Genomic DNA, 25,878 nt, shown 5'->3' on the forward strand with positions numbered 1-25,878 from the left:
GACAGGATGCATCAAAATGGCGACCTGGCATTAAATAACCAAAACAGCTTCATCCTTATTTGTGATGAAGATGATGTTACCCAGCTAACACGAGCTTAACTGGCAGCCATTACACAATAACAGAAATGAGCTACGGTAGGTACATTAGGTAAAGACATGACAGGCTGGTGGGTCTGTCGAAAAAACAAAATGATCGCTGCCAATTAAAATACTTAAACAGCTTAACCATGGAAACATCCATCCATTATCCAAACTGCTTACCCTGCTCTCAGGGTCACAGGGATGCTGAAGCCTATCCCAGCAGTCATTGGGCGGCAGGCGAGGAGGCACCCTGGACAGACCACCAGACCATAACAGGGCCCACACACACACACACACACACCCACACCCACACACACACACACACACACACACCTAGGGACAATTTAGTACGGCCAATTCACCTGACCTACATGTTTTTGGGGCTGTGGGAGGAAACCCATGCAGACACGGGGAGAACATGCAAACTCCACACAGAGGACGACCCCCAAGGTTGGACTACCCCGGGGTTCGAACCCAGGACCTTCTTGCTGTGAGCCACAGCGCCACCGTGCCGCCACCATGTTAACAGGAATATGAATAACCAGGTTACTGGTTAGTGTATGATCCAAGTGAAGATCATATCCCAACAGGATCGAAGCTGGAACAGGACTCTGCTGGAATACTAGTGTGCATGTAAACAGCTTTCTGCTGTGGGGGTAATGGAAAGACTTCTCACTGAATCATGGGTACACAAAACAGACCCAGCACGTCATTGATGGAGTTACCTGGAGCTCCCCACCTCTGTGGGCTCAGAACTCCGCCTCCTCCCCTCCCACACCACCTCCTCCTCCTCTTCCTGCTGCTTCAGGATGGAGCCGACATGCCGGGACAGCTGGACAATGAACTCTTTGTTAGAGGAGGAGAATGAGAGGAGGTGAGAGGGGAGGATGGGGCAGGAGGTGCTGAAGGAGTTCTCTGTTCCTTCTCCTCTTCTGTCACAACTACAGATACACCTGGAGACAGAGGCACAGTTACTGGTAGCAGTAGCAGCAACATTAGTAGTAACAGTAGTTGCAGTAGTGGTATAACAGTGGTATCAGTAGTTGTAGAAATAACAACAGTTACAGAAATAACAGCAGCAGTAGTAGTAGTTTTATAGCAGCAACAACAGTAGTAACACTAGTAGTATTAGTAGTAGGCTTCTACTAGTACTACTAATATAGCAGCAGTTTTCGTAGCAGTCGTAACAGTAGTAGAAATAATAGTAGCAGTAGAAATAGTAGCAGGAGCAGTGGTACTAGTTTTATAGCAGCTATAACAGCAGTACCAGTAGTTATATTAGTGTAGCAACGGTATTAGTAAAAGTAGTAAGAGTAGTGAACTACTAGAACAGTAATAGTAGTTTTATAGTAGTAATACCAGTAGTAACAATAGTAGTTATAGTGTAGAAGTACTAGGAGCAGCAGTTGTATCATGAATGGATACTAACCTGGTTGTACTTGCAGGGTTACAGTAAGTGTGTTGGGGACTGGATGTGCTAGCAGACAGACAGGCAGCAGAGGGAACCTACAGACACACAACATACAACATTATTTAGACACAGGATCATACCGATATTACGGGCACCCCTGACTGGAGACTTTAAAGGGCAAGCCTCACCATTCCAGCCCTCACCACCTTCTACAGGGGCACCACTGAAAGTATTCTAACCTACGGTCTCACTTCCTGGTTCGGTAACTACAAAGCGACAAAACAACACCAGCTGAACAGGATAGTGAGGACAGCTCGCTTGTGCCCCTCTCCCCTTCCTGTTGGAGATTTACCATCACCGCTGTGTTGGCAGAGTCTCCAGCATCATTAAGGACCCCCACCATCCTTCTCACAACCTGTTTTCCCTCCTGCTGTCTGGGAAGAGCTACAGGAAGAGCTACAGGAAGGAGCATCTATGCTAGATCCAGCAGAATGCTAAATAGCTTCTACCTACAAGCAATCAGGATTATTCACAAACTGTGTCCCCCCCACAGTCACACCTCAGGTCTGCTGTCTCAGCCCCCTATTGTACAGTCTGTTTACACATGACTGTGTTGCCAAATACGACAACAACAGCATCATTAAATTTGCAGATGACACCACAGTGATTAGACTAATAAGCCACAGTGATGTGAGGGCGTAGAGGAGGGAAATGAAAGATTTGACCATATGCTGCCATGATACCAACCTCTCTCTAAATGTCAATAAGACAAAAGAAATCATTGTTGACTTTAGAAAGATCAGAGAAAATCACATTCCCATCTCCAACAATGGGTCATCTTTTGAAATTGTGGACAATTTTAGATTTGTCTGTTTCCACATCACAGTCACCGTCACATGGTCTCTCAACACCAACTGTTTCCACATCACAGTCACCGTCACATGGTCTCTCAACACCAAATGTTTCCACATCACAGTCACCATCACATGATCTCTCAACACCAACTGTTTACACATCACAGTCACCGTCACATGATCTCTCAACACCAACTGTTTACACATCAGTCACCGTCACATGATCTCTCAACACCAACTGTTTACACATTAGTCACCGTCACATGATCTCTCAACACCAACTGTTTACACATCACAGTCACCGTCACATGGTCTCTCAACACCAACTGTTTCCACATCACAGTCACCGTCACAAGGTCTCTCAACACCAACTGTTTCCACATCACAGTCACCGTCACATGATCTCTCAACACCAAATGTTTACACATTAGTCACCGTCACATGATCTCTCAACACCAACTGTTTACACATCAGTCACCGTCACATGGTCTCTCAACACCAACTGTTTCCACATCACAGTCACCGTCACAAGGTCTCTCAACACCAACTGTTTCCACATCACAGTCACCGTCACATGATCTCTCAACACCAACTGTTTACACATCACAGTCACCGTCACATGGTCTCTCAACACCAACTGTTTCCACATCACAGTCACCGTCACATGATCTCTCAACACCAACTGTTTCCACATCACAGTCACCGTCACATGATCTCTCAACACCAACTGTTTACACATCACAGTCACCGTCACATGATCTCTCAACACCAACTGTTTACACATCACAGTCACCGTCACATGATCTCTCATCACCAACTGTTTACACATCAGTCACCGTCACATGATCTCTCAACACCAACTGTTTACACATCACAGTCACCGTCACATGGTCTCTCAACACCAACTGTTTATACATCACAGTCACCGTCACATGATCTCTCAACACCAACTGTTTACACATTACAGTCACCATCACATGGTCTCTCAACACCAACTGTTTACACATCACAGTCACCGTCACATGGTCTCTCAACACCAACTGTTTATACATCACAGTCTCTGTCACATGGTCTCTCAACACCAACTGTTTATACATCACAGTCACCGTCACACGAACTGTGGCCCATTGTCCGTCACTAGCACCTCAGGAATGCCAAATCTGGCAAAGATGACTTTCAACCTCTCCACCATGGTAGCAGTTGTGAGCGTCAGCAGGTTGGCTACTTCAATATGTCTTAGGAAGTAATCAATTACAATCAAGTAGTGGCCTTTTCCCCACTGAAAGATGTCTGCAGCCACTCTCTGCCACAGTGTTGCAGGTAATGGTGTTGTCCATCAGAGGCTCTGTTCAATAACTGGAAAACTGGCAGCACCTGTCACATCTTTTCACTAGCTCTCTGATATCTCTTGTCAACCCAGGCCACCACATGGACTGTGGTGTCCTGGCAATGCACTTCGTCATGCCCTGGTGTCCATGGTGGATTCTTTCAAGCATCTCTCTGCGCATGGGTGATGGAATAAGGATTCATTCCCCCTTTCCTTTAGTAGGATACAATCTGCTACGTGCATGTCTGCTCTGTATGACCAGTATGGCAGGAGATTCTCAGGGACTGCATTCCTGTGCACTCACCAACCCTCGTCTGTGTACACTTTGAGTTGTCTCATCATTGCATCTCTGATCTGCTCTATTTTAGTTTTTGTTGCTGGAATGTGCGCCATGACATAATCAATGTGGACTCTACACTCCCTTTCTAGTGTACATAGTAGATCCTTCATGCTGTCTCGTTCAAGTGGAGCGCGTGACAATGCATCAGCTGCCACTAGCAGCAGAGAGTGATAGAACGGTACGTGAACCTCATCATCCTCAGCCTGAATCTGAGTATTCTTGGAGGTAGGTCATCAAGTGGTTGGGAGCTTAACAAGGAGATCAGAGGCCTGTGGTCTGTATGCACAGTGAAGTCCAACCCCAGGAGATAGACGCTCAGTCGCTCACATGCCCAGGTCATGGCGAGGGCCTCTTTCTCGATCTGTGCATATCAAGTTTCAGTGGGTATCAGACTTCTGGATATGAACACCACTGGTCTGTATTCTCCATCTGGCTGTCGCTGCATTAGCACTCCTCCAAGGCCATATGACAATGCATCTGCAGACACAAGAGTTTCTCTTTTTGAACTATACTATGCTAAGACAGTTGGCAAGCTGAGCTCCTTATTTACTTCTTCAAAGGCCGTCTTTTGCTGCATGTCCCATGTCCATGTGCTGTCATTTTTCAAGAGGTCTCTCAAAGGCTTTGTGAGACTGGGCAGGTGAGGGGAAAAATTGCCAATGTAGTTCACCATCCCCATAAAGCGTCTCACTCCTTCAACATTGTGAGGATCTGGCATGTTGATAATGGCTTTAATTTTGTCTGGGTCGGCCTCAATCCCTTGAGCACTAATTTTATGCCCCAGAAACGTCACTGCATTCACCCCAAACTCACATTTTTCATTTAGAGTCAGACCTGCACTCTCAAACTTTCAGAGGACTTCACACAACCTTTCATCATGCTCTGTCGGGTCTTTGCCGAACACCTAGATGTCATCTGCATGGTACAGTGTTCCTGGTGTGCCGGCAACAATCTGTGAGATTCTCAGCTGAAAGTGCTCAGGCGCTGAGGAAATCCCAAAGGGTAGCTGCTTAAAACAATACCTGCCAAAAGGTGCAATGAATGTCGTCAAGGGCTCAGAGTCTTTATGTAAGGGTATTTGCCAAAATCCTGATGTAGCGTCGTTTGGCGAACACTACTGCTCCATTTAGCTTTGCAAGTGTGTCATCCACAGCTGGGAGTATGTCTCTCTCAACGCACACTTTCATTGAGTCTTGTTAGGTCTATGCAGATCCTCATGTTTCCATTGGGCTTCGGCACGACCACCATTCCTGCACACCACTCGGTGGGTTCTTGAATTTGTTGAATGACTCCCATGTTTTCCATCCTATGGAGTTCTGACTTCACTTTGTCCAGAACGGGTAGCGCTACACGTTGAGGAGCTGACAGCGCATATGGTGTTGCCCCCTCTCCTAACTCTATCTTATAGCTACCTTGCAGCTTCCCTAAGCCTGAGAACACCTTTGGGAACATCGTTTTGAATGTTTCCCATAGCATGGACTGCTGCAACCTGTTGCAATAGTAGCCAAGTCTGGATAGCAGGGAGACCTAACAGTGTCATCACTAAATCCTTTACTATATATACTTCCTGCTCTGTTTTCTTTTTGACCTTTTTCAGACTTGCTTTGAACGTGCCCAGTAGAGTGAGTGGTTGGTTGTTGGGACCACTTATCATTTGCTGTACATTGTGGAGATTGCCATCTCTGGCGTTTGAGTACATGGATTCTGGTATGGCTGTGACTGCCACTCCTGTATCTAACTTAAAGTTAATCAATTCTCCATTCATCTGTATATCCTGTTTACAGATAGTGTTGTTTCCGACTTTGAATTGTTCCCATGAATGCACATTCTGCTGTTTCACTTCTTTCTTCAATTGCCTCCACTCTCTGTATTGTCCTACACACTGCTGCATAAAGGCCTTTCTTTTTGCATTTTCTACACTCCGCCTCTCTAGCTAGACACGGCTTCCATGTATGCTGAGGGCTTCTTCTACATCTTTTACAGCTTTCAGTTCTCTGTGCAATGTGATTTTTCTGTGCTGTCGCCGCCATCTTAAATTTCCCTGGTTTTCTTGCAGCTATAGCATCCACATTAACTTCTTTTGTTTCAGCATTTTCTCGTCTAATCAATGGTTGCTGTTTCTTGACTTCATTTTGTCTGACTTGTGTTATTGTTTTGGCCAAAGTGAGATTTGGATCTAATTGTAATTTTTCAGACAGTTTTGCATCTCTGATCCCCACTACGATCCAATCTCTGATAATTTCTTCAAGCAGAATGCCATATTGACAATGCTCTGCGAGGTTGTAAACATCAGTGATAGTTTTCTGCTGATTCGCCCGGCTGTTGATTTTTGTTATTAAATTTGGCCCTCTCATATATTACATTGTGTTTTCCAATAAAATGCTCACCCAAGGCTTTACACACATCTTCATACTTCTTCTTTTGTTCGTCAGACAAAGTCAGTGAGTTCAAAATGTCGTCACTTTCCTCCCCCATGATATACAACAGCGAATTGAGCTGGTATTCCTCACTCTATTCTGCTAGTCCTGAAGCCACTCTAAATCGGTCGAAGCGTCGTAGCCGTTGAGTCCAACTGCTTGGCTCGTCAAAATTGAAGCTTCCCGGGGGTGGTATCGAAAATATCTGGTCCATTGTCTCGTTATTTCTCCTCTCTCCCTATTGAAGGCGAGTCAAGGAGCTAGCAGGCTCACTTAGCTTAGCAGCGTGTTAGGTGCACTGGCTACTGTAGGCAAATCCGGTCTTTTTTCCCGACTTTATAAGTAGTTTATTTCTTCTACTTACAGATTCGTCTCGCCAAACTTCTGACACCATGTATAATGTTCAGTATTGAACCTTGGTTTTAATATCACGACGACACAGGCAACTCTGCAGAATCACACTTGCGTTTTAGTGTCTTATTCTCTAGTTACATTTCCGTATGAATGTATCGTCTTCCTAAAGTCCGCCCCCTAGAGGCCTGACGTTCCACTACAACCTTCACATGGTCTCTCAACACCAACTGCATTCTGAAGACGACACAGCAGCAGTGGCGTGTCGTCCACTAGGGGCGCTAGGGTGCCGCACTACCTACAGTTCCAATTGGAAAATAAGTATTGTAATAAATGAATTATTTTTTTTTAAAATTGTGGTGCCGTGTGTGTATAAAATCCAATTGTTCGGTCCGCGGTGGTGTAGCGGTCTAAGCATCGGCTTGGTGTCGATGCAGTTGCCCACTGGGGACTGGGGTTCGCGCCCCGGTCTCGTCAGATCCGACTATGGCCGGACTCGATGAAGCAGCAATCATTGGCAACGCTGTCTTCGGGAGGGGGGCGGAGTCGGCTTGTGTTCGTCATGTGAATGCGTCTCTGTGTGTGTCGGAAAAACAGTGGTTCGGCTTGGAGTCGCCTTGTCACGAAAGTGGGGAGGCGTCTCCTTCCAGACTGCCGGCCGGAGAGATGCAGTTGGCGAACGCATACAGTGTGAGGGTGGGTGTTTGAATTAAAATAGGGATCGATTGGCCACTAAATTGGGAGAAAAAAGGGAAAAATCAGAAATAAATTAAAAAAAAAATCCAATTGTTATATTTACATAAGACATGTATTATAATGGAAAAGTGTGATAACTGATGAAAAAACATTGCTTGAAACCTCTGTCTGTGTGCCGAAGGGCGCATTTTTCTCTGCAGCCACAGCAGCCACACCATCACACACTGGATTGGTTGACAGTGTGCGCCGAAAAGAGCTGATTCTTGGGCGGAGAAATACCTGCCCGATTTGGTAGTTGGCGCTGTGTAAAACTGTATGCATAGTAGTTGTTAGTGGTAGAGCAGGAAGTCGGGGAGTTGGCTAGCTGTTAGTAACGTGGCTAATCTAACAATGGCTGATCTGCTAGAGGAACAACCTAACAGTGGTGATTCTTTGTTTGAAAAACCATCTGAACAGAGAAGTTTGTCTGACAAGCTTATTGTGAAGCAGTTGGGTCCAGATCAGCCTGAGAATCTCAGCATTCGACAGCCCTCTGCTGATCGTGGCAAATCATACATCAGGAATTTTGCTAGCAAGTGGTATGCATGGAAACCATGGCTCTGTGGATGTGACAAGCGGCATGCTGTTTTTTGCTTTCCGTGCTTACTTTTTCCAACGTCCACATCAGACAAGGCTTGGACTGAAACTGGAGTGAGCGATCTTAAGCATCTTTTCGAAAAAATAAAAAACACGAAGACAGTAAGGCTCATATGGATAATGCCATGAAACTAGCCATGTTTGGGAGAACTAACATTGCAAGCCAACTTAGCAACAGCTACAGGATCGGCATTACGAAACACAATGAAGAGGTAGACAGGAATGGAACTGCACTTTCAAGGATTATTGACTGTGTCACATTTTGTGGAGCATATGAACTTGGATTACGTGGCCATAATGAGAGCAGTGACACTGCCAACCCTGGGATTTTTATCGGACTAGTGAATATTGCTGCTGAATTGGACAGTGTGTTGAAACAACATTTGGAAACGGCAACCATGTTTAAAGGTACATCAAATATTATTCAGAACAGACTGCTGGATTGTATGTTGGGGATCATGCGTGAGTACATAGTAGATGAGATTAAAAACGCAGACTTTCCAGCCTTTCAGGTCAACGAAACCACTGACGATCAACACAGTCTCAGTTAGTATGTGTACTACGTTATATTGACAAATCACATCAGGTTCAGGAGGGTTTTTACAGTTTTACTCCCATACAGATTGCCAATGCCGAGACTGTTGCTGCATCAATTCTCAATCAATTAGAACACATCCTGCCAGAGAAGGGAGAGCAGCAGAGATAAAGTGATAGAAGGAAGAGCAGCAGAGATAAAGTGATAGAAGGAAGAGCAGCAGAGAGATAAAGTGATAGAAGGAAGAGCAGCAGAGAGATCAAGTGATAGAAGGGAGAGCAGCAGAGATCAAGTGATAGAAGGGAGAGCAGCAGAGATAAAGTGATAGAAAGGAGAGCAGCAGAGAGATAAAGTGATAGAAGGGAGAGCAGCAGAGAGATCAAGTGATAGAAGGGAGAGCAGCAGAGAGATCAAGTGATAGAAGGGAGAGCAGCAGAGATAAAGTGATAGAAGGAAGAGCAGCAGAGAGATAAAGTGATAGAAGGAAGAGCAGCAGAGAGATAAAGTGATAGAAGGAAGAGCAGCAGAGAGATCAAGTGATAGAAGGAAGAGCAGCAGAGAGATAAAGTGATAGAAGGGAGAGCAGCAGAGATAAAGTGACAGAAGGGAGAGCAGCAGAGAGATAAAGTGATAGAAGGGAGAGCAGCAGAGATAAAGTGATAGAAGGGAGAGCAGCAGAGAGATAAAGTGATAGAAGGAAGAGCAGCAGAGAGATAAAGTGATAGAAGGAAGAGCAGCAGAGAGATCAAGTGATAGAAGGAAGAGCAGCAGAGAGATAAAGTGATAGAAGGGAGAGCAGCAGAGAGATCAAGTGATAGAAGGGAGAGCAGCAGAGAGATAAAGTGATAGAAGGAAGAGCAGCAGAGAGATCAAGTGATAGAAGGGAGAGCAGCAGAGATAAAGTGATAGAAGGAAGAGCAGCAGAGAGATCAAGTGATAGAAGGGAGAGCAGCAGAGATAACGTGATAGAAGGGAGAGCAGCAGAGATAAAGTGATAGAAGGAAGAGCAGCAGAGAGATAAAGTGATAGAAGGAAGAGCAGCAGAGAGATAAAGTGATAGAAGGAAGAGCAGCAGAGAGATAAAGTGATAGAAGGGAGAGCAGCAGAGATAAAGTGACAGAAGGGAGAGCAGCAGAGAGATAAAGTGATAGAAGGGAGAGCAGCAGAGATAAAGTGATAGAAGGGAGAGCAGCAGAGAGATAAAGTGATAGAAGGAAGAGCAGCAGAGAGATCAAGTGATAGAAGGGAGAGCAGCAGAGATAAAGTGATAGAAGGAAGAGCAGCAGAGAGATAAAGTGATAGAAGGGAGAGCAGCAGAGAGATAAAGTGATAGAAGGGAGAGCAGCAGAGAGATCAAGTGATAGAAGGAAGAGCAGCAGAGATAAAGTGATAGAAGGGAGAGCAGCAGAGAGATCAAGTTATAGAAGGGAGAGCAGCAGAGAGATAAAGTGATAGAAGGGAGAGCAGCAGAGAGATGAAGTGATAGAAGGGAGAGCAGCAGAGAGATAAAGTGATAGAAGGGAGAGCAGCAGAGAGATAAAGTGATACAAGGGAGAGCAGCAGAGAGATAAAGTGATAGAAGGGAGAGCAGCAGAGAGATAAAGTGATAGAAGGAAGAGCAGCAGAGAGATAAAGTGATAGAAGGGAGAGCAGCAGAGAGATAAAGTGATAGAAGGGAGAGCAGCAGAGAGATCAAGTGATAGAAGGAAGAGCAGCAGAGAGATGAAGTGATAGAAGGGAGAGCAGCAGAGAGATAAAGTGATAGAAGGGAGAGCAGCAGAGAGATAAAGTGATAGAAGGGAGAGCAGCAGAGAGATAAAGTGACAGAAGGGAGAGCAGCAGAGAGATCAAGTGATAGAAGGAAGAGCAGCAGAGATAAAGTGATAGAAGGGAGAGCAGCAGAGAGATAAAGTGATAGAAGGAAGAGCAGCAGAGAGATCAAGTGATAGAAGGGAGAGCAGCAGAGAGATAAAGTGATAGAAGGGAGAGCAGCAGAGAGATAAAGTGATAGAAGGGAGAGCAGCAGAGAGATAAAGTGATAGAAGGGAGAGCAGCAGAGAGATCAAGTGATAGAAGGAAGAGCAGCAGAGATAAAGTGATAGAAGGGAGAGCAGCAGAGAGATCAAGTTATAGAAGGGAGAGCAGCAGAGATAACGTGATAGAAGGGAGAGCAGCAGAGAGATCAAGTGACAGTGCAGGCTTACGATGGTGCGAGTGTGATGCGGGGACTTCCAAATGCTTATCGATCAATATGTAGTGGGCTACTGTAGGCCTATGTTACAACAGTTTAGTTTAGTTTTTTTTCTCATTAACTATTTTATGTGGAGCACTTTCTCTGCACAATATGTACAACTATTTGCTGGAAACTTTTCCGCATTTGCGCTTTTCATTTAATAAAATTTATATGGCTGTGAATGGTTTATGGGTGGAAATTTGATTGCTTTGTGAAATTTGAAATTTGATTAGTTGTGGAATAACTATTTCAAATGCAAAAAAATCACTAATTGCCTATCATTTCAATTTAATTGTCTAATTCAATTAATGTATGTTATTAAGCCTACATTGCATAAATGAAATATAGTGTCAGACAACGACAGGCAAATGGAAAAATAAGCAAGTTCTGTTAAGTATATGCTATTTGTTTTTATTTCTGAAATGAATTAGACATTTGGAAGTAGACTTGTGTATGTTTCTTAAAAAAATGATTAAATGATGCATCCTAGGGCAGTGTTTCCCAACCCAGTCCTCAAGGACCCCTATCCTGCAGATTTTCTTTGCAACCCTGAATAGGTACCCGTTTGTAGTTATTCAACCAATCAGCAATGAATTATGTCAGCTGTTGTACACCTTGCATAATTAAGTGCTGTGAGACGATTGGTTGGGTAAGTACAAGCAGGGCTACCTATGTAGGGTTACAATGAAAATCTGCAGGATAGGGGGTTCCTTGAGGACTGGGTTGGGAAACGCTGTCCTAGGGGACTAGACTCTTATGCTTGCTGCATGTCAAGAAAAATTATAATTCTGACGCGCTGGATTCAAAGCAGCCCCACCTAGTGGAAAAGTCACGACACGCCACTGCACAGCAGAGACTATTTTCTGAGGTGCCTCAAGAGTTTTGGTATGAGCACCAAACTCTTATCAGGGCCTCCAAGATTTCGCGATGTCACGATTGCAACGATTAACGCAAATTCAGCCAATACCATATACAATTAAAAACAGAAATCAGACACTATATTGAAAGATTATATGGCCTGAAGAATAGTAAAGCAATTAAAAGTGTAGAAATTGTAAAGGTTTAAATATTTTCCTTTAATGCCTCTTGTTGCTTTTTACGCGATACAGTGAACTAAACGCTTCGCAAACAGTTTTTTCCCCCTAGCCATAGGGACTCTGAATTCCTCCCTATAGTCCCTTCCTCACACACCACTGGCATAAGCACCACCATTCACCTGCTGTTTATTTCTGTTATTGTGTAACTGTATTGTTCATGATAACATGTGGAGTGTCTGTTGTATGTATTGTGTTGCAGAGTGTAAAATGTACCAAAAACAAATTCCTCCAGCCTTGGTCGTATGGCTAATAAAATTATCTATCTATCTATCTATCTATCTATCTATCTATCTATCTATCTATCTATCTATCTATCTATCTATCTATCTATCTATCTATCTATCTATCTATCTATACCCCCATATACAGAGTTCTGTCATGTCACTTGAAGATTTTTGTATGGTTTGAACATCTACTATTACTACTACCACTGCTAATCCTCGTGTTACCTCCGGCTTGGGCAGCCGGGAACTGCCGCAGCCAGGACGTGAACCCGGGTCTCCAGCACCACGGGCAACTACACTAACCAGTCGACTAAAGCATCCGACCTGTTAGCCAAGGGCTAGCGAGTCTATTTTATCTGTGCACATTACACTACCCCCCCCTTTGGGAAGCGCATTCCTGTGCTTCAGCATATCAGCTCCCTCACGTCTCTGGGCACACGCACTTCTGATGGTCTCATGTCCACATGTATCAGACGAGGCATTTGGTAGTCTGCAGCACTCCCCGGATTGGCAGAGGGGGTGGAGCAGCGACCGGGATAGCTTGGAAGAGTGGGGGAATTGGCCCATTACAATTGGGGGGGGGGGGTCAGTCTGATTCCTGGACTTTACCAGGAATCACTGAGTCAAACCACTGTCAGCATCATGTCCATGAAAATTCACTTAAGTGTTCAGTTTTCTGCACACAGTTGTCTGCAAACTGCCCACAGTGTGCAGTTATATTGACTTCATTCGTCTATAAAATGTAAATAATTTACAAATTTTAAAATTGATTTGTGGTTAGTTAAATGACCATATTTTACATCATTCAGGTACAATGCAATCATGTCAACATGGACCAGAATCTCAAAGGAATGTTTCCAACATCTCATGGAATCCATGCCATGAAGAACTGAGGAGGCCCTACCCACTATTAGTATAGTGTTCCTAATGAAATGCTCAGTCAGTGTATGTTTACTTTTAGCTTGCTTCCCTTCTAACCAAGGTCAGAAGTCATGGTCAGCTACAGGGCAGAAGCCCCTGAGCTGGTAGGGATCTCGTGTCTTGCTCAAGAAAACTCCAGTATGGCAGCTGCTTGTTGTGGAAACACAGCAGTAGTGTGGACTGTGTTTAGCTAGCTCTGCAGCCAACTGGACATTGAGAAGCCCTGGGTTAAAGACCACTGGTGTTGAGTGTGGAGGCTGACCTGCAGCTGGTGGTGTTGGTTGGTGACTGAGCAGGTTGGGGGGGGTACAGGGTCCATGGGGGGCAGGATACTGGGTGAGACAACTTCTTTTTCTGTGGTGTTTACTTCTGTAACAGAAAAAAGCACAGCCAGATGAGTGGTTCTACCCTGACTCGACCGGACTGGTTCTGTGTGTACTGGGATGTCTAAGGACAATGATGATATTACATTACACATATGCCTTTTAAAACAACCCATAACAGAGGCAAGATGTCACTTAGATAGGTGGAGGCTAAAAACAGTTAAGACAATCTGGCTAGTTGGTTTTCATGGGAATTAAGAGGTTCGTATAGTTTAAATGAACAGCTTATCATTCATATCAGAGTGAACCATAGTCCAGCAGTAGAGACATATCTGTGGTTAGTGGCCAAAGTGAGCAGCTAAATGAGGTCTATCAGTGTTAGCTGTGAAAAGAAGAGAAAAATCAGCTGCTTAACACACTAACCATACGTCAACATGAGTCTCTTTAACAGGTTACTGGATGATGTGACTGATGTTGACGTGTGGTTAAATTCTAATCATCAGGTTGGTGGTAAAATAGGGACATTGGCTGGTGGACAACGGAGCCATTGAGCCATCGTTATCTTGAGTGAGACGTAACATGGGAAATTTAGCTTCAAGATTTAAAAAAGCTGAAGCACCGTGGTTGTGTGATAGCATTTGGTAATAAAGTTGGTCTTTGTCAGGAGCTAAAGCAGAGAGCCAGTTTCATTTGACACTAGATCTGTCACAGTGGTACCACGTTCAATACTGTTGAAACCAAAGTATTTCCATCTTTCACCATTAGAGGGGGGTCAGTGGTATTATTTTCATTTGACAATCCTTTGCCATGTTACATAGTGACTCTTATGCCCCTTGTCCGCTACATGGTACCGGCTAGGCTCGGCTCGCTTCTGTGTTGTTTTCCATTACTGTAACAGTACCCCCTCAGTGTAGCTGGTCGTCATAGCGACCAGCTACACTGACAATTTCAAAATGTACTTTTTTTTATACAAATTGTTCCACCTTTATCTCCCCAATTGTACTTGGCCAACTATCCCACTCTTCTGAGCTGTCCCAGTCACTGCTCCACCCCCTCCGCCGACCCGGGGAGGGCTGCAGACTACCACATGCCTCCGGAGATACATGTGGAGTTGCCAGCCGCTTCTTTTCACCTGCCAGTGAGGAGTTTCACCAGGGGGACGCAGCACATGGGAGGATCATGCTACTCCCTCCAGTTCCCCCTGGGGGGAATAGCGTGGGAATACCCCCTCCTTCCCGAACAGTTGCCCCTACTGACCAGAGGAGGCGCTAGTGCAGCGACCAGGACACATACCCACATCCAGCTTCCCACCCGCGGACACGGCCAATTGTGTGTGTAGGGACGCCCGACCAAGCTGGAGGTAACAAGGGGATTCGATCCAAAATGTACTTTTACGATAACTCCGCTTCGACTGTCGGGTATTTAAAAATGCCAGGTGATATCCCATGCGCAAATTGATGATGCAGTGACGCAAAATGATGCAGTGACGCATGTCTCTGACCAATCAGAGGTCTGCATTGATTCTGGCACCTGCTCCAGTTTTTTGGAACCTCGACAAAGGTGATACCAGAAAAATGGTAACAGTTACCAAAATGCCGGTGTTTTCCAGTAATGGAAAATGAGAAAATGAGAAAAGGGCGAGTCGAGTCGAGTTGAGCTGGTACCATGTAGTGGAAAAGGGGCGTTCGTTTTTGGAAACATGTCTGCTGACGTGAGACTGGAAGTGACCGAAGGTTGTAAAGTGATGCCAGCTAGCAACAACACATGTCTGGAGAGTGAGACTGACTCCTTCATACTGTGGTTTATTAGTGATGATCACGTTGCACACATTTATTCATTTAATCTAGTCACAATACGTTAGTATTGGAGAAAAATGTGTGCTTTCATTATGTAATAAAAGTTTGCTCTAATATTGTACATCAGGACAAATGTCCACCATGACAAATTTAGCTACATTTTACAGGTTAGCATTAGTATGCTTGAAATCAAATCCAGATGACACAGTGAGCAAGCCATCAAACTGCCAGACTCCAATTCAACAACAGCCAGAGCAGGAAGCTCCAGATAGCAGCCATAGAGAGTTACGCTGCAAATCAGCCTGCAGCCTGATACATACATGATTACCTTGGCTGGAGGAGGACACCTGCTGGGCCTGACAAGAAGGAGAGGAGGAGCATGTGACAGCAGAAGGAGCAACAGCAGAAGAGGAGCAGGTGGAGGAGAGGGTCAGGTGAGGAGGCCTGGTCTCCTCACTGATCTGACAAAAAGAGGAAGGAAAGGAGCACGTCTTCAGAGAGAGAACCAGTATTCTACATAGTGTGCAGCCTATTAAGCTGTCTAGGATGCTAGGAAAGTAAATGTTTTGATAAACAGGAGAATCAAGTTAGTTTATCTTCCTCTGAGAGCAAACCCACTTGCTAATCTCTCAGTTCTCCATCAAGAACTTCGATATGGCTGCTGTGTCACAGTATGATACCAACACACTGTCACCAGGCAGTAACACTGGAAACCACAGAGGAAGATTCATCCATTGCCATGGCAAGGAAGGTTAAGCACGGTAACTGTCATGATACCGCTTCATAGTACGACTGGAAAATGGCCTTCATAGCTGCTAGCATGATACCATTTATCACTGCCAGTTGTGTTAATACACAGAATCATTATCAGCAAGATCTGACAGTCTGATCTTACTGATATTAAATCAGGTTAGGAGGGAGAATCACTTAAAGAGGGTTACAGGTATGATTGGGGTTAATTCATAAAGGTAATTTCAGAGTCCCCCCCCCCCCCCCCCCGCTTTTTATCCCCAATTGAATCCGGCCAATTACCCCACTCTTCCGAGCCCTCCCGGTCGTTGCTCCACCACCCCTCTGCTGATCCGGGGAGGGCTGCAGACTACCACATGCCTCCTCCAATACATGTGGAGTCACCAGCCGCTTCTTTTCACCTGACAGTGAGGAGTTTCACCAGGGGGACATAGCACGTGGGAGGATCACACTATTCCCCCCAGTTCCCCCTCCCCCCAAACAGGCGCCCTGACCGACTAGATGAGGCACTAGTGCAGCAACCAGGACATATACTCACATCCGGCTTCCCACCCACAGACATGGCCAATTGTGTCTGTAGGGACACCTAACCAAGCTTGAGGTAACACGGGGATTCGAACCGGCGATCCCCGTGTTGGTAGGCAACGGAATAGACCGCTACGCCACCCGGAAGACCTAAGGTCACTTCAGTCTATTGAAAAGATTTGTATTATATCCACAAGATGAAAGTGTATTTTACATAGAGAGTGACAGTTATCAATAACGTTTGGAATCGGTACGTGATAAACACTTATAGATACTAGATAAACAGTTCCTGAATGTGTTTTAGTCTGTATGTTGCACTGCTGTGGGCTGGGGGAAAAGGCATTTCATTTCCCTTCATGTACATGAGGTGAAATGACAAAGTGCTCCTGATTCCTGTAGTCCTCCACCACCTTTCATAGGACTCCCCTCCTGCTGTGTTGTACGCAGGCTGGGAGCAGAAAATTGAAATGTCTGACGGAAGGAACAGATCTCTAAATATCATATCTGAACATGAGCCATCGACAAATGGAGAGGCTGAAAAAACACTGCAGAAATACTCAGCTAATCATGATCTAGTTTATCTTCTAATTCAGCTGGAACAGAGCTTTGTTAAAGGGTTCTGTTTTATAGATTCTTTTGGCATTTTCCGCCTTTATTAGATAGCGATAGTCGAGAGAGAGACAGGAAAGGCAGGGGAGAGAGAGGGGATGACATGCAGCAAAGGGCCCAGGCCGGATTCGAACCCAGGCTGCTGCGGTAAGGATTCAGCCTCGTGTGGTACCACTCTACCAGGTGGGCCACCGGGGTGCCCCCTTAAAGGATATTTTTACTTATTTTGAACTCATACTGAGAAGACACACATACCACCTATTGGTACAGATGGGTGACAAATTAAAAGGAAAAACTATTCATGGACAGGAAGTGAACTACAAGGGCAGACCCAGTTACTCGACATCTGAAGTGTACTCCCAAATCCAGTGTAATAATACTGCAAGACAAGAACCACCCAGAGCTGAAACTGAACACTACTGGAAGAGTAAATGGGAGAAAGAATCATCACATAAAACCAGTGGTCAGTGGCTAATAGACCTACAAGCAGACCACTGCAATCACATGTTCAGGTTCTGACACACCGGGCTGACGGTCAGCCGTCGGCCAATGTCGGGCCGTCGGTGAGCGTCTGTGACCCTAGTTTTTGTGGCGTGTCCCGCCCCATCGGCACTAGTTGGACCCCTGTCGGCAGCTTTTCAGCCAATTCAGCATGTTGAATGGGCGGAGCTCATCGGTGAGAGAGATCACTCTGATTGGCTGTTCAGCTTAGCGAATCAGTGCAGAACGTACATGCTAGTTGGCCGTCGGCTGTAGTCTTTGCGGTGTGTTCAAGTGCTACTTTTTGGACCAGACGGCAGGCAGCGTGAGGCGATGCAACGGTCGGCCTTCATTGCCGCTAGTCAGTTTGGTGTGTCTGGGCCCTTAGGGGACCAGGGATACCTCACGAGAAGTAGGCTACTGGAACAAAGCATTCATGGACAAGAGCTGAAAACAAGTGCTGATATCTGTATATACAGATGGCTGACAAATTAAAGGAAAAACCATTCACGGACAAGAACTGAACTACCTGAGCAGACCCAATGAGAGGGGATATATGAAACGTATGTGAGAATGATGGACGACTAAGAGACCTGCAAGCAGACCGCTGCAATCTCCCAGAACAAAAAGCAGTCACCACCACAGTAGCAGATGTCCAATGAGTGTCAAACCCGAAGAGTTGGACAACACCATGGCCTCACATGATCCACAGCTACTGAATACAGAAACTAACAACGTGCTGTTAGATGAACCAGCTACTAACAGCAGACATCCATCCTGACTGGCTAACACAAGGCAGGACAATACTGACATACAGTGGATATGAAAAGTCTACACACCCATGTTAAAATGGCAGGGTTTTGTGATGTAAAAAAATGAAACCAAGATAAATCATGTCAGAACTTTTTCCACATTTAATGTGAAATTGCGACCTGTAACATTAAAGTGAGAAACAAACTGAAACCTTTTAGGGAAGAAACCCTTACAATAACCTGGTTGCATGAGTGTGTATACCCCTAAAGTAATACTTTGCTGAAGCACCTTTTGAATTTATTACAGCACTCAGTCTTTTTGGGTAAGAGTCAATCAGCTTGGCTCCTCTTCACTTGGCAATATTTTCCCACTCTTTCTTGCAAAAATGTTCTCGATCCGTCAGACTGCAAGGGCATCTCATGTGCACAACCCTCCTCAGGTCACTCCGTAGATTTTCAACTGGATTCAGGTCTGGGCTCTGGCTGGGCCATCCAAAACATTGATCTTCTTTTGGTGAAGCCATTCCTTTGTTGATTTGGATGTATGCTTTGGGTTGTTGTCACACTGAAAGGTGAAATTCCTCCTCATCCTCAGCTTTCTAGCAGACGCCTGAAGGTTTTGGGCAAAAATTGACTGGTATTTGAAGCTGGATTGATCTTTTTGCCAGGTTTGGATGTTTTGTCTTGTTTTTTATGAGAAAAGGCTTCCGTCTTCAGAATTATGTGTATCGGCCAAGTAGGTTTACCCGAACATGGAACGTGATTCTAGTTTCATGGCTCTCTCAGTGTACTTCACATAGAATAACATCACAACAACCTTCACATATATACACAAGGACTGCCTTATACAGGTGAAATAAGAGGTGATAAGGTGCAATGGTGCAGAGAATATATCAGAGATGCTGAAATAGATGTTAGCAGGTTACATACATGCCTGAGGTAGATGGGCATGACAGAGTGTACCAGTATACGTACCGTACAATGTACAGTACAGTATATACAACATGTACAGTACAGTATGTGCAACATGTACAGTACAGTATATACAACATGTACAGTACAGTATATACAACATGGTTGGATTTATTTGTCAGTGTTGTGTTCATTTGAATGACAGCCCACACAAAGAAACTGTTTTTATATCTGGTTGTTTTGGGGTACAGTGCTCTGTAGCGCCTACTCGAGGGGAGGAGTTGGAACAGCTTGTGACCATGGTGTGATAGGTCTGCAGTGATGCTGCCTGCCCGTTTGCTGAGTCTAGAGATGAATAAGTCCTGAATGGAGGGCAGTTTGGCTCCGATGATTTTCTCTGCGGACTTAACTGTCCGTTATAGTCTGTCCCTGTCCTGTTTGGTGGCCGATCCAAACCAGACAGTGATGGATGTACAGAGGACAGACTGGATTGCTGCAGTGTAGAACTGAATCAGCAGTTCCTGGGGCAGGTTGAACTTCCTGAGCTGGCAGAGAAAGTACATCCTCTGCTGGGCCTTCTTGATGATTGCGTCTATGTTGGATGGCCACCTTAGGTCCTGGGAGATTGTGAAACCCAGAAATCTGTAGGTTTTAATCATAGACATCATGCTGTTGAGTATGGTGAGGGGGAGCAGTGCTGGGGGGCTCCTTCTGAAGTCCACTGTCATCTCCACAGTTTTGAGCATGTCACCTCTGGGCTGTTACGGCTGCAGTAGAGGGCCAGCTGATCAACCTCCCATCTATATGCAGACTCATCACCATCCTGATTAAGGCCAGTGATGGTTGTGTCGTCCACAAACTTCAGGAGTTTAACAGACGGGTCACCTGAGGTGCAGTCATTTTTGTAGAGGGAGAAGAGCAGAGGGGAGCGCACACATCCCTGGGGGGCACCAGTGCTGATTGTCCGGGTGCTGGATGTGATTTTCCCCAGCCTCACCTGCTGCCTCCTGTCTGTCAGGAAGTTTTTAATCCACTGGCAGACGGGGGCTGGTACAGTGAGCTGGGTGAGTTTGGAGTGGAGAATATCTGGGGCGATGGTGTTGAACACTGAGCTGAAGTCCACAAACAGGACCCTTGCATATGTCCCTGGGGAGTCGAGGTTTTGGAAGATGTAGCGCAATCCCATGTTGACTGCATCATCCACTGAGCTGTTTGCTCAATAGGCAAACTGCAGGGGGTCAAGCAGGGGGTCTGTGATTTCCTTCAGGTGGGCCAACACCAGTCTCTCGAAGGATTTTATGACCACAGATGTTAGAGCAATGGGTCTGCAGTCATTTAATCCTGTGATACGGGGATTTGACATGGGAGGTTGATATGCCATCTGGGCCCGGTGCCTTCTTGGTCTTCTGTCTCTGGAAGAGCTGGCGCACGTCCTCAACACAGATCCTGAGTGCGGGTGGGGGTTTGGTGGGGAGGACTGAGTGGTTGGCAGGGAGTGCAGTTGGTTGTGTATTGTGGCTGGAGAAGGGGAGGCGTGTGAAAGTTTTCTTTTCAAACTGGCAGTAAAACCCATTTAGATTGTCAGCCAGTTGATGGTTCCCTGCAGTGTGGGGGTATGGTCTCCTGTAGTTGGTAATGTCTTTCAGACCACTCCAGACTGATGCTTGGTCATTGGTCAACTTTTCAGAGAAGCACATTTTTGCCACCCTGATCTCCTTTGTGAGTGTATTTCTGGCTCTGTTATACCGGATCCTATCACCACTCCTGTAGGCTTCCTCTTTAGCCTGACAAAGCTGCCTGAGTTTAGCTGAGAATCAGGGCTTGTTTTTGTTAAAGGTACAGAAGGTTTTGGTGGGCACACACGTGTGCCCACAAAGCTGATGTAAGATGTCACAGTGTCAGTATGTTCGTCCAGGTCTGTAGATGCAGCCTCAAAAACACTCCAGTCAGTGCAGTTGAGGCAGGTCTGGAGCTCTGGTTCTGACTCATTGGTCCATTTCCTCACAATTTTGACTCAGGCTTTGCAAATTTTAGTTTCTGCCTGTAGGTTGGGATAAGATAAATCAGACAGTGATCAGAGAGGCCCAGGGCTGCATGGGGGACAGAGTGATAGGCATCCTATTGTGTAGCAATGATCCAGAGTGTTTTTGTGTCTGGTGGAATTTTTTTTTTTTTTGGATTTTCCCCCCTTTTTCTCCCCAATTGTATCCGGCCAATTGTACTGTCCATGATATGCTCACTAAGCCAGGTTTCAGTGAGACACAGGGCAGCAGATCTGGAAAAGTCCAAATTTTTCCGCTTAGAAGTAGCTGTTCATCCATCTTGTTGGCCAGAGAGCAGACATTCAACAGGAGCGCGGTTCTAAATCCCTGCTATCGCAGTTTAATAAATGCTTGGGCTCACTTGGCGTCTTCGTTGTAGTTTGCACAGGGCTGTACCGATCAAGACCTTGGCAAGACTTTTGTTAAAATGTTAAATTAAAGTCGATAAAATTCTGTTTGTCCAGTGGACAGTTGGAGATGTAAAAGTTCTTCCCTGCTGTATGTGATCAGTGAGTGGGTGCTGGAAATTAAACAAATAAACAAAAACAGAAAAAATACAAGAGAGCGCAGAACCAAGGCAACCATCCACGATGCCATCTTGATAACGACTCATAGAAGATACTCTCTGTCACATCAGGTATAAAAGGGTGTTCATACTTCTGCAGTCGGGTTATTTTAAGCTGTGCATTTTTCTTTTTTCCCTGAAACGTTTCTGATTATTTTTATAGGTTGCAATTTCACATTAAGGGTGGAAAAAGGTTCTGACTTGTTTTATCTTGGTTCCATTTTTACAAACAAAAACCTGCCATTTTAAAAGGCTTATGTAGACTTTTTATATCCACTGTAGATCCTTTAATGCTTGGCACTATACAAGGTCATCAAGATACTAAGGGCCTTCATCAAGAACTCCATGGGCATGTGGAGAACAACACTAAAAGGCAACTCCAAGGCAATCACACAAGTGTCCATCAATTGCAGCGTATACTAAGGCGATGCGCTATCCCCGCAGCTGTTCTGCATAGGCCTGAATCCCCACAGCCAAATCATAAGGAAAAGTGGATATGGATACAGTTTCAAGAATTGAGCAACCATCAGCCATTTCTTCTATATGGATGACATCAAGCTGTATGGCATGACTGAGCGAGACATCGACTCATCGATCCACCTAACCAGGATCTACAGCAATGATATAAGACTGTCATTCAGACTGGATAAGTGCAGGCGAATGATGGCAAAAAGTGGGAGGATAATCAGGACTGAAGGGGCTGCATTACCACCAGGCAGCATGACAGACACACCGGACAGCTACAAGTACCTGGGGGTTCCAAAGTCACACGGCTACCATAAGGAGGAAGCAAGGAGGATAACAACATCCAAGTACTTCAGCAGAGTCAGAAAGGTCCTGAAGTGTCGGCTAAATGGGAAGAACAAAATGCAAGCCATAAACACATATGCCATACCAGTCACCAGGTACCCAGCTGGCATAGTAAGCTGACCAAGAGAGGAGCTGGAGGCCAAGGATATAAAGACCCGGAAACTCCTCACAATGCATGGAGGATTCCACCCTAAAACCAGCACCTAGTGACTGTACACCAGTTGGAAACAGGGTGGTTGTGGCCTAATGAGTGTCAAGGCCACTGTCCTGAATGAAACACAAAGCATCCGCAAGTACATCAGTAAAATGGCACCCAAAGATGAACTGTGACAAGAATGTCTCAGACAACTCAGAGAGACAGGAAATGCAGGTAAAAAGGAAACAGTGGTGGAGCCATAGAAGGACAATCCCCTCCGTGAGATGTACCACAGAAATTGAAGAAATGGCTCACATTGGGAAATCCTACCAATGGCTGTAAAAGGCAGGATTGAAACTGCACTGAAGGCACTAATCATAGCGACACAAGAGCAAGAACTCGGCACCAGGTAAATAGAAGCTGGGATCTACCACACAAGACAGGACCCAAGGTGCAGACTGTAAAAGTGCCTGAGACAGTACAGCACATACAGTGCATCCGGAAAGTATTCACACCCCTTCACGTTCCCCACATTTTGTTATGTTACATCCTTATTCCAAAATGGATTCAATTCCTTTTTTTTTCTTATCAATCTACATACAACACCCCATAATGACAAAGCGAAAAAGGTTTTGTAGAAATTTTTGCAAATTTATTAAAAATAAAAAAATGAAATATTGCATGTACATAAGTATTCACACCCTTTACTCAGTACTTGGTTGAGGCACCCTTGGCAGCGATTACAGCCTCAAGTCTTCTTGGGTATGAAGCTACAAGCTTGGCACACCTATATTTGGGGTATTTCTCCCATTCTTCTCTGAAGATCCTCTCGAGCTCTGTAAGGTTAGATGGGGAGCGTCGCTGCACAGCTATTTTCAGGTCTTTCCAGAGATGTTCAATGGGGTTCAAGTCTGGGCTCTGGCTAGGCCACTCAAGGACATTCACAGACTTGTCCCGAAGCCACTCCTTCCTTGTCTTGGCTGTGTGCTTAGGGTCGTTGTCGTGTTGAAAGGTAAACCTTCGCCCCAGTCTGAGGTCCTGAGCGCTCTGGAGTAGGTTTTCATCAAGGATCTCTCTGTACTTTGCTCCATTCATCTTTCCCTCGATCCCGACTAGTCTCCCAGTCCCTGCCGCTGAAAAACATCCCCACAGCATGATGCTGCCACCACCATGCTTCACTGTAGGGATGGTATTAGCAAGGTGATGAGAGGTGTCTGGTTTCCTCCAGATGTGACGTTTGGCATTCAGGCCAAAGATTTCAATCTTGGTTTCATCAGACCAGAGAATCTTGTTTCTCATGGTCTGAGTCCTTTAGGTGCTTTCTGGCAAACTCCAAGTGGGCTGTCATGTGCCTTTTACTGAGCAGAGGCTTCCGTCTGGCCACTCTACCATAAAGGCCTGATTGGTGGAGTGATGCAGGGATGGTTGTCCTTCTGGAAGGTTCTCCCATCTCCAGAGGAACGCTGGAGCTCTGTCAGAGTGACCATCAGGTTCTTGGTCACCTCCCTGACCAAGGCCCTTCTCCCCCAATTGCTCAGTTTGGCTGGGCGGCCAGCTCTAGGAAGTGTCCCGGGGGATCCAAACTTCTTCCATTTACGAATGATGGAGACCACTGTGCTCTTTGGAACCTTCAAAGCTGTAGAATTTTTTTTTTACCCTTCCCCAGATCTGTGCATCGATACAATCTTGTCTCGGAGGTCCACAGACAATTCCTTTGACTTCATGGCTTGGTTTCTGCTCTGACATGCACTGTCAACAGTGGGACCTTATATAGACAGGTGTGTGCCTTTCCAAATCATGTCCGATCAATTGAATTTACTACAGGTGGACTCCAATCAAGATGTAGAAACAACTCAAGGATGACCAGTGGAAACACGATGAACCTGAGCTCAATTTTGAGTGTCATAGCGAAGGGTGTGAATACTTATGTACATGCAATATTTCAGTTTTTTATTTTTAATAAATTTGTAAAAATTTCTACAAAACCTTTTTCACTTAGTGATTATGGGGTATTGTGTGTAGATTGATGAGAAAAAAATGAATTTAATCCATTTTGGAATAAGGCTGTAACATAACAAAATGTGGGGAAAGTGAAGGGGTGTGAATACTTTCCAGATGCACTGTAGTTACAGGGTGTGAGACCCTAGCAGGGACTGTATACACTTAGAGGCACAACCAAGTTGCAAGACTCGTGTACTTGTGCACAGCAACATCTGCACCGAATACAGGCTGCAAGTTCCAGAAGTTAGCCAGCAGTCATCATACCAAAATGTACCATGGCTCTGCCAAATGACAAAAGCTAAGCAGGTATAAGCTTGGCTAGTAATTGGATAGGAGACCTCCTGTGAAAACTGAGTTGCTGCTGGAAGTGGTTTTGGTGGGCCAGTAGGGAGCAGTAGTCCCTATGGTCCTAACAAAAAGAACAAAAAAAAAATCCCAATATTCCTGTCCAGTGCAGTGACGGGGACACTGCTGTAGGAGATGCCGTCCTTCGGATGAGACGTCAAACCAAGGTCCTGACTCACTGTGGTCATTAAAGATCCCATGGCACTTATTGCAAAGAGTAAGGGGTCCCCTTATGTTCTGGCAAAATTCCCAACCTGGTTCTCTCCATCTGGCCACCTAATCATCCCCCTGTGTAATTCGCTCGATGATTCCTCCCACTCAAGCTGATGTATGGTGAGTGTTCTGGCGCAAAATGGTTGCTGTGTATCACCCAGGTGGGTGCTACACATCAGTGGTGGTTGATGTGAGTTTCCCACTTAACTGTGAAGTGCTTTGGGTGTCTAGATAAAGTTCTATATAAATGTAATCCATATTATTATTATTATTATTAAGTCCTGATGGTAGGCGCCACAAAGGATGCTTGAGAACTACAGGACTAATATCCTGTGGGACTTCTGTATCCTGACAGATAAACAAGAACTGGCCAACCAACCCAGAAATTGTGGTGATGGACAAAGAACGGAAGCCTGCTGTGATGGTAGATGTAGCAATCCCAGCCGACAGTAACATCAAGAAGAAGGAATATGAGAAGCTGGAGAAGTACCAAGGG

At 45.3% G+C, this 25,878-nt stretch overlaps 1 protein-coding gene across 1 annotated transcript in view; it reads right to left on the minus strand.

Moving 5' to 3' along the window:
* nisch (nischarin) overlaps positions 1-25,878 on the minus strand; it is a 96,617-nt gene that overhangs the window by 52,121 nt on the left and 18,618 nt on the right. Inside the window, exons 13-16 of the mRNA XM_056273546.1 lie at positions 15,571-15,703; positions 13,386-13,492; positions 1,511-1,587; positions 807-1,034 (exon numbers count right to left, since the gene is read on the minus strand). Coding sequence (XP_056129521.1) covers positions 807-1,034; positions 1,511-1,587; positions 13,386-13,492; positions 15,571-15,703 — 545 coding nt within the window. The remainder of the gene's footprint in view (positions 1-806; positions 1,035-1,510; positions 1,588-13,385; positions 13,493-15,570; positions 15,704-25,878) is intronic.

Source organism: Lampris incognitus, chromosome 2 (assembly GCF_029633865.1).
Source record: "Lampris incognitus isolate fLamInc1 chromosome 2, fLamInc1.hap2, whole genome shotgun sequence".
Classification (NCBI taxonomy): domain Eukaryota; kingdom Metazoa; phylum Chordata; class Actinopteri; order Lampriformes; family Lampridae; genus Lampris; species Lampris incognitus.